This window comes from Amphiura filiformis, chromosome 2 (genome assembly GCF_039555335.1).
Source record: "Amphiura filiformis chromosome 2, Afil_fr2py, whole genome shotgun sequence".
Classification (NCBI taxonomy): Eukaryota; Metazoa; Echinodermata; class Ophiuroidea; order Amphilepidida; family Amphiuridae; genus Amphiura; species Amphiura filiformis.
Window position 1 is genome coordinate 94909715 of NC_092629.1, and position 10212 is coordinate 94919926.

Sequence of the window (10212 nt, forward strand, 5' to 3'; positions counted from 1 at the left end):
ATATCTTTCTGTATGAAGCATCGCAAACTGGTAAAGCCTTTTAGCCATACGATGTTAGTAAAGAGAAATATCCATCATGCTGAATAAAACAGCATTTCACTTCCTCAGTGAAATGGGCAGCAGATCTTATCTCAATCAGGTGTTAAAATTGAATGCCCAGATATTCTGTGAACATGCATCCACCAAGCCAGAAACTAATTTACATGACACACAAAAAATCTGAATATTGACAATACCTAAAGAATTGTCCACAAAAGAAATGGGCTGACCTAGGATCCAGGTCTGACCACTACATACAATACACACACCACATCTAGATTACAAGCTTCAGTGCACATGTAACTAGATTTAAGGGATCATGACATTAAGGTGAATTACCCAGAAAACAATCCACTTTTATTTTAAGGGATCAACTCCAATTATGACATTTTCTACATGTAACCTTTTTTATGGGACACCTTGTATCAATAATTATTATTTCAGAACATGCAAGTATTGCCAATAATTCGTGTACATTCACTTCTATAATATACATTTCAAATGAGTGCTCACGAATGTTCTAAATTTTTAGAAGGTCCAATGGAATGGTACCAAGATTTTCAAACGCCGTTTACTCAGAACAGCAATTTTGCGTATTCGGCACTCTGCCGTGTTCATAACGAAATGATATCGAAAACGGTTTGTACATTAGATGTATGGGATGTTGAAAATGCAACTTTTTCTGAAAGCATCATTTTTTTACCAAACAAGCATTCAAACTGATTCTTCAATCTATACTGCTTACTTACTTGCTTACTCGCTTATTTCGGGTTGTTTTCCCGAACCACGACAGCTCTCCATATCCTCCTGTCCTGCATCGCCGTTACCAAGTCAGATGCTTCCAGTCCGGTGTCTTGCTTGAGTACATCTACATATGTAAGTGGTGGTCTACCAGGGTTTCTTGTTCCATGTTTGGGTGCCCAGTTTATCAGGTTGGCGACAGGTGCACACTTGCTCCTGAAGCAGTGGCCAGCAAGCGTGTTCTCCTTTCCTGATCTTCTCCGAGAGCCTTGGGAGGTCTCCACACAACTCTTTGTTGCTTATGTGCTGTTGCCAATGGATGTTGTACACTGCATTAAGCATACGAGTATAACAGCCGTCCAGCTCTTTAGATAGTTTGGGAGTTATGGTCCAGGCTTCACATCCGTACGTTAACACAGACTCCACTGTTGCACTGAAGACCCGCAGTTTGAAATTCTTTGGTAGAGCAGACTTCCAGATCTTACTTAAGCTCTTGCATGCTCTCCAAGAGGCTGTCTTGCGTGTTTTGACATCATGCTCTGTGCTAGCCATCCATGCTCCGAGATATTTGAAGTCTTTCACCTCATCTAGCTTTGTACCATTATTTGTGCTGATGTTAACTTGCTGATCTTGGTTAAAGGACATGAACTTTGTCTTGGTGGCATTCATCTTTAAGCCGACTCTTCCGACTGATGTATCTACCCTTTGTAGCAGTTCCTGAGCTTGTTTTATTTCTTCTCACAGTAGGGCGATGTCATCAGCGAAGTCCAGGTCGGTTACCACTTCTGGCCCAACTCGTCTGCTCTTTCTCCTTTCAGGCTGGAATCTTAGTGCTTCTTCCTTGCCATCTATAGCCACTCTCAAAGCATAGTCAAGCACTATCACAAACAGATACAGGGCAAGGGTATCACCTTGTAGAACGCCGGCTGCGATGTCAAACAGCTCAGTTTCTCCATCAAGGGAGACCACTTTGGCTCTGGTTTTCTTGTATGTCCTTCTAATGACATCCACAAGTTATTGTGGTATCCCATAGGCTCTGCGGATTTGTAGCATCTTGCCTCGGTGAATAGTGTCGAAGGCTTTTCGGAAGTCATTGAATGTTACAATGGCTGGTTTTTGGCCTTCACTCCTTCTATTATCCTTCTAAGAGCCAGTATGTGGCTGACAGTAGTTCTTCCCACTCTGAAGCCATTCTGGTTGTTTCTCAGAAGTCCATCAACCTTGGGGCTTATCCTGTTGAGTATCAACCTATTGAAGGTTTTGGCCGCTATTGAGGATATGCTGATGCCACGGTAATTACCTCCTTGACTTAGGTCTCCTGGCTTTGGTATTGGGATTATGTTAAGAATAGACCACTGATCAGGCATTCTTTCTTTCAGCAATGCATCGTTGCAAAATCCTAGCACCAGGTAATCCAGGTCACATCTCTTTAAGACTTCTGATGGGATGCCGTCTTCTTCACTACTCTTTCCCTCTGCTATTGCTGTCTTTGCCCTTGTGTATTCTTCATGGCTAAAATGACCAACCTCAATCGTGAGATCATCTGTGATGGGCTCTATCATATCGTCTTCTCCCTCTATATCTGGGGAACTTCCTAGTAGGTCTTTGAAATGATGATACCAGTTGTTAACTCTTTCCATCTGAGCTGGCCCCTCATTGACGATTTTCTTCCTGTAATGTCATTAATCAGTCTCCAACTCTGACTGTCTTTACAGTTGTCATGAGCCATTTAAACTTCTCTCAGCTTGATGTTGAGATCGTCCTCTATTGCCTGATTATAGGCTCCTGCTAGTTCAGACCTTGCCTGATCACAACTGAGCCTGTTGTCTTCGGTTGTGCATTCTTGATATGTCTCATAAACCTTCTTGATTTTCTGTCTTGCTGTTGTTACTCTGTGATCACTTGAGAAGCACGCCTTCCTGATGTTCTTTCTAACAGGGTTGATCTTCTCTGTTGCTTCTGTAGTGGCGCTATGAATCTCTCATATCGCTCGGTTGCATTTTCATTGATGTCTTCTAGAGGCTGGAATCTGTTGCGTACCTCAATTGTGTATTGCTGCTGTAACTTGATGTTTGAACACAGTACCCTCCAGTCGTAGTGTTTCTTTCTTGACAAAGCCTTGCTCTTTCTTAGACTTAGTCTGATCCTTGCTGATACGCTCCTATGATCAGTTCCTATGCTGGAAAAGGTGCTATAAGCTTCAGCGTTCAGCAAGCTGTTCTTCCACTTTTTCCGAATCAGAACATAGTCCAGTTGATATTTGCTTCCCGTTGGGCTCATGTACGTCCACAGCTTTCCATTCCTCTTTCGGAAGTAGGTATTAGCAATAATGAGGTTTTTATCAATTACCAAATCTACCATATACTTTCCATTTCTGTTGGTTGTGTTATGATAGGTATAATTTGCATCTCCAGTTCCAACTCTACCATTGAAGTCTCCTACTATTACAAGGACATTGTGAGCTGGGATGGAATCAATGGCTCTTCTTAAGTTGTCATAGTGTGCTTCAATGTTGTCTTCATTGTTCATGTTAGTTGGACAATGGGTAACTATTACTGTTGTTGCTGGGTTACCCTGAAAGTTGTTAGCCAGGATACGGTCTGTGTATTGTGTCACGCTAGCTAGTGAGCTTTTTGTACTAGAACTGAGAACGATGCCAACTCCGCCAGTTGCTGCACCTGCTCTATTTCTGACAGCTGAAGTTGTAATTAACGTCTGGCCAAGAATATTCTCATATCTGACTGGTTCCTTGTGGACTATACGATGTTTCTGTATCCCTAGGATGTCTATGTTGTATGCCATTAAGCTGCACACTAGTTCCTCGCTTCATCTTTGTTCTCTGATGGTCCTCACATTCATGGTGGAGATTGTGACAATTTTCTTGCAGTTCCTTTTGCTTCCACATATGTCAGCCTTGTCCCTTCCTTGCGGCTTTGAGGACAAGCCATCATTTGATTTATCAGAATCCGTGTCAGCTCCAGGAGTTGATGTTTTTGTAGGGACTCTAACCCTAGTGTAGTTTAGGTTTGCTGTCATAGTTTTTCTTTTGCTGCTTAATTCTGCGGTCGCAACTCCTACAGAATGGTTTAACATAGGAGTTTACCTTCTCACAGTTGTCTTGTGGACGCTGTATAATAATGAGAAATAATTTTATCAACGACCTTCACTCTTACCACTTCCGTCTCCAACCAGATGTGGTAAGTTGTACAGGTCTCAGGACTCCCTGCTTGTGTTCACTGACCGTATCCATATAGTATTAACTATTATGAAACGCCCTTCTGTCGGAGACAAGAGATTGCATCTCAAAACCGCCTGAGGTAGTGAACTACCTCAGCTATTTGACCCATAGCTGATGGGACTTGGTCGATGGGCGCCAGGGCATGTCCACTCGCCTGTGGGCCTGCACACCGCATCTCGGGCCCAAGGCTGCTCCGAGATCCCTTACAGTTTCGCCTGGGGCCGTGGGGTACCCAGTTACCGTGTGTTGTCGCTGGGAGGCACTGTAAGAGTCTTGATGTAGGAGAGGCTATGTACTTGCAGTGGAAGGTTGACGTACTTTGCTTCCCTTTTCGCCTTACGGCTAGCCAGCGGCAGAAGCTGAAAACAGAAAATTACAAGCACTAAACTACATGCTACTACTAATCTACCTCGCTAAGGCACTAGACGCATCACAACACCCTGTGTCCAAAGGACACCAACTCACTAATATATACTAACATGCCAATTCATGGATATAAAGAATGATTCTTACGAGCACACCGATAGCTGTGTAAGGCTCGGATGAGTATGAATATGTTGAAACTTAATGACATCAAAACTGAGTTTACTCCACACCTGAAGCGCTCAATGATACCGTTTGCTTTGAAGGTTGGGGACAAATCCATTTGTCCTTCAGATTCTGTGCGTAACCTAGGGGTTATATTTTGACTGTCAAATGTCTATCGCCATTCACGTCAAGACTCTTTGTTCTAACATTACGTACCAGCTTCGCAACATATCCCGGATACGTCGGTACTTGGATTATGACACTTGTCACTTGGTCATAAATGCCCCTGTCCTTTCCAAGATCGATTATGGCAACGGGCGACTTCTTGGTTGTTGTAAAGCATACATTCAAAGATTACAGCGCATCCATAATTGGGCTGAGAAGCTGATATGTAAATCCCTCCAATATGGTCATGCTAGCACATACTTAAAACAGTTGTACTGACTCCTTGCTGAAGAGCGCATCACTTTCAAAGTTTTAGTCACTGTGTTTATATGTGATGCGATCAAGCAAAATCAGTCGGAACTCGGAAATATCAGTTTCAGTTTCTTATAGTAGGGATGACCACTGTCAATACAGTTTCCACTAGAACGATTCTTCATTTACTGTGTGCGTGCACTCACACACGTATTGTCTATGGAGAAACTGATCGATACAAGAAATCCCAGGCCTGTTAAATGGCGTACATACTTGTTTTGATCCAAATGTAGGCCTATACCAGGGTGTTTCAAGAAATTCCTGATTCCACCAGAACACATTAACCAAACTTTTTCCTGTTTGGTCAGTAAATAGAGAGGACCTTCCTTCATGAAGAGATCAACTTTTTTAATGAGAAATTGAATGAGATGAGAACTACAACAGGTTGAAGTGACACCATTCCGTGCATCAGGTGTTCAAACGCAATTATCTCCGAATTTGGAGTGAATCATACAAGCAAACTTACATACTCATAAAATTTAACTATTTTTGAAGACAAAATGTGCAGGATGTTAAGAAATTTAAAAATGTTTAAGCCTACCGCGGCCCATCTCAAATCTTTTACTTCCCCGTGCACTTCTCACTACCATGTCCATTTCATATGCTATCCATCATGGCTTCCATGCACACACAGTGTATTGCTCAATGTAGTAAAGATAACCTTTGAGTTGGAGCAAATTTCTCAAAATTGGTAGTGATTAATGTTACCAAACTTATGCCATGATGAAATATAATAATTTTTGAAGATAAAATGTGCTGACCTTAAAAGATTGAACAATGTTTAAGACTACCGCTATTCATTTAAAATAATGCACTTATTGTTCATCTCCTCTATGGAGATATTTTCCATGGCGGCCATCTATGATCATGCTTGAGGTTTCACCAAACAAACCATGGGTTTTGAGGTCTTATATTTTTGTTGTATGTCAACAAAATCGATTAAATTTTCAGGATGATCTTATTTTCATGTTGTTATAAGCAAATATAATGTTCCAGATAACGCTAGTTAATAAATACATTAAGAAAAAGTACCTTAAAGTTGCACTTTCTGTTAGTATTCCTTTTTGGACTTTAACTTTTTAACATGTTCTAGCAGCCCTATATAAAACCGTGACACTCGAAAGGCCATATCTCTGGAATGAAACGTCCGATTAAGATTATTTAAACGCCAAAATGTTTCTTTCATCAATCCCCAGCCAATAAGATAGGTCTGAATCAATTTAAAAGTACTTCAATTTTTAGTGGACATGCCTACTTATAGGATAGTAACAAGGATTTACAAAGCTGCATTTTGCAGAAACCCCCATTGAAATTGAACAACTAGTTCCAAAGATATGAGCAATTAAAGAGTTTCCAAAACAACAAGAAACAAAAGGAAATATTTCCTTTGTTTGGCTATATCTCAAAGTCAATATTTCCGACTTCCGACTGATTTTGCTTGATCGCATCACATATGCCTCGCCAAAAGTGTTCCCGAGTACCTGTCTGATTGTGTTCCGCCGCTAATACCACTCTCCTGACTGAGCACAATACAATCAAAACCCTCATGTCAGCTGAACGCAGGATCTCCTATGTTGCGCCTCACACCTGAAATAGACTCTGAATTGGTATCAGGGAATCACAATCTGTGAGTATAGAGGTTATCCAAAAGCCCGGTTCCCGTAGTATTCCTCATTCAAACCAATTCAATGCACGACCTTGGAGTTACCTGCATGACTTTGGCGGACTATTTTGAAACAGCCATGGTTGCACATGCAGGCATTCTTTTGAAAAACCTAAACAAGGTATAGCAGTCGAGGAGTCGCTGATAGGATATGCAGCTTATAGAACACGGATAGCCTCTAACAAGAAGGTTCTAAAGTCACATTTATTAAGTGTTTCATCTTGGAAGTTATTTGTCCTTTCGATGCTTTCATTGAAGAAAGTTACAACACAGAGTCCAAAGTATACTCCACTTTGTAACTTGCTCACACTGTGCGGATTTGATTGCAAAATCCTTGTCTTCGTGATTGGGTCACTCAGCCATGTACATTTCCGTTTCCGAAGTGGGTTGAAGAAACTTAGTTTTCCGAAACCTGTTCCCAATGCTGTTGCCAAGTATGCCTCTGTCTCATGATTGGAACTAACATCATTTGGAGACTGCGAAACAGTCTCGTACGTCAAATTGAATTAACCATTCCAGTTCATAATCATGTTGTTTGTAATTTATTCATGTAATGATTTGTAATGTCGCTTTGGTGGTCCAAATGTATTCGTTCATTATTGAATACAAATTTCGTATGTGGGGGTGTGTGTGTGGGGGGGTGTATGTGTGTGTGTAGGGATGGGGTGTGTAGGGTATTAGTTCGTAAACCCCTCCGAACGAGGACTTTTGTGGGTGCCTTTCCCACTAACTGGAGACTTTACCTACAAGTGGGGACGTCCCAATCGTTATTCCTATGGCTAGGGCTCCCCCTATGGGCGAATATATATATAAAAAGCATTACTACAAATGGATACTTTATTAGGGTAGGGTGAGGTCCCTGTTGTACTAAACACAAAAACAAACAGCTCCCCGATTGGTAGGAGTTTGGCCTATAAAAGTCCCCAGTTGACACACAAGTCCCCAGTTGTAAAAAAAACCACGTGTTGGACACACATACGAGTAGGTGGTATGTGTTCTTATGGGTGTGTGGGTGGGGGGGATCATTGCATTCTTTTCTGGTGGTCGATGTGTTGAATATAACTGGATTAAAGGGGTACTACACCCCGTACACCCATTTGCATTTTTTTGAATTTTGTGATAAATGAGAAAAAGAAATTGGACAAACTGGTATGCAAAATGAAGGGGCAAATCTTCTCGTTCAATTGGTGGCATCAGTATCAATGACGCGTACATGCTTCTAATGGTATAAGCCAAAAAGTGGTACACCACTGATGTTTTAAATTCACTTCATTTTGGAAAGCTTACTATCAACGGATTTCGTTAAAATTTTGGATATGTGTTGCTAACACATTAGGGAAATAAGGTTGATATGTAAAATGGGAATAAGTGGTCCCTGATTTCTTTTATGACTTCATGAACTTGGTGCTCCACAACTATCAAAAAACGAACCGGTTAAAATGCTTCTATTTTCAATGTTGAGCTATATTTTGTATTTTGAACTTGCGACACTATGTCACTGAAACTTAATTAAGCCATAAACAGGTTACCATAACCACACTACAGCAATGTTGAAAAAGATAGTATTTTTTGTCACCTATACCACCATATTAGGTAGTTTTCCGTAAGCTTCATTTTTGTGATTTTGGTAACTATTTTATATTTATTTGCCCAATCCATCTCAACTAGGCAATCAAAATTGTACTCACCATTTACATCCCAAGGTGTTTTAGTATATCCACCTCACACATTTCCATTATATATCCAGTAACAGACAAAATATCAAAATTGATGTCTCATTATGACATGTATGATATCACAGACTATCACATGTATTCAAAATTGATGCCTGAATTTGACCTGAACCAATTGACCTATAACCTGACCTTTGATGACCTTATAGCCTTTTTTAATCTCTTTTCCTAACAACACATTATAGAAGATACATACATGGTGTAGTATTAAATTGTCTATGTGGAAGAGATTAGGCCTATTTAATTTATTCAGTGTTATAATCAGTGAGTACATTTCTACAGATAGTATAACAAAGGATTTAATGTATTCTATTAATGTATTCTACTTGGACATGTTCAATAGAATAAATTATGGTTTGTTATGAAACACACATCTCAGTTACCAGGATACAGTAAACAAAAAAAATATATAGGGCTAAAATGATTTTCTAAAATGGTTTAAAACCACTTTGTATGTAGAGATATTTTATAAGTTCAGGACATGAGATGATGAACATATTTATATACTTCATAAATTTGCAACAAAAAAAAGATGGGTACTGATGAAAATCAGGGTATTATATCGCCTTAAAAGAATAAAAATTAAAGGATAATAAACAATTTGCTGTAATATAATAATAATGAAATTCTTATAATAAAGGGTTCATCATAGGATGAAATTTGAGCCTCGGTCGTCATTGTGTTATGCGTAAATTTGCTACAAAAAAAAAAAACCCGATTTTCATTGTCTAAATCAATATTATTGAAAAATAACACTTAAATGTTTTGCAAAAGTTCATTCCACGAATCATGTACTTTAAAAACTTGCTTAATATATTGTTATTAATGAGTTATGTACGTTTTACAAAAGTGTTGTTGTTTCAGCCCTCTTTACAACATAACTCAAGAACCACATGACCTACAAAAGTATATCTGTGATATTTGTATTCTTGTATACACACTCACTATGAAATGATCAGTGCAATATTTTGCCAACAGTTTAAAATAGTTGCTAGCTTTAAGAGGCTATCACAATGTGTCAACAGTTGTATCACATCACCACTGAACAATTCTTTGACAAGGACAACAATAAAAGTGGAGAATAAAAGTGATTGTTTGGTTAATGTCACAAAAAACAAACAAACAAACGACAAGACGCACTTGTATTAGTGCTTTTTCAATTATTGGAATTGGTTTAAAGCTGAAAAAGTTAGATTTTGTTAGCTTAATTAAACAGTGTATTTGTGTTGTGCATTCGTGTGAGTTCGGGTAAAAGGTGATTTTGGCTTTGAGTCAGTACGACTCGTAACATTAGGCACTCTACTCCCTATGTAAATTACAATGACATTTTCCCACTAAATGGGGTGGGGTGATATTGAAATGGCTCCATAGCTAAACTTCATCAGCTTATAGGTACTCTGCCAAATACGGCACCTTTAATATGATTTGCACGATGGTAGTTCACATGAACTGAAATCTCTTGAAGATTTATAGATCCACAGCCTCATCCTCCACTTTTCTAAAAAAAAGTTGAGATTTTTACTACTGGGAACTTCTGATTACATTTTTTTATTCCCCATTTATGAACACTTTCTAAATGAAAGTAATATTTTATGTTAGTGCAATAATCGCGGTGCTGCTTTATTGATATGAAAGGTCATTAGCAGACACTCATCGTTAGCAGCTTTTGTGGCGGGAAACTCCTCCACAAGGTATAGTTTCCGGTTATTGCTTTCAAACTAAGAGTCTCTGATTGCAATCCCATAATCCTGTGCGTGAATCTACCGGAAGTTTGGAAAATTACTTTCATTGTT

At 39.4% G+C, this 10212-nt stretch overlaps 1 protein-coding gene across 1 annotated transcript; it reads right to left on the reverse strand.

Moving 5' to 3' along the window:
- Positions 1–2667: 2667 nt before the first annotated feature.
- LOC140145099 (craniofacial development protein 2-like) lies at positions 2668–3582 on the reverse strand. Its single transcript, XM_072166883.1, has one exon. It carries the CDS (start codon positions 3580–3582, stop codon positions 2668–2670), a length of 915 nt encoding a protein of 304 aa, XP_072022984.1.
- Positions 3583–10212: the final 6630 nt, after the last annotated feature.

What these genes read in the sequence shown, in the direction of transcription:
- LOC140145099 (XM_072166883.1), bottom strand. Translation starts at nt 3,582, where the DNA reads ATGGCATACAACATAGACATCCTAGGGATACAGAAACATCGTATAGTC.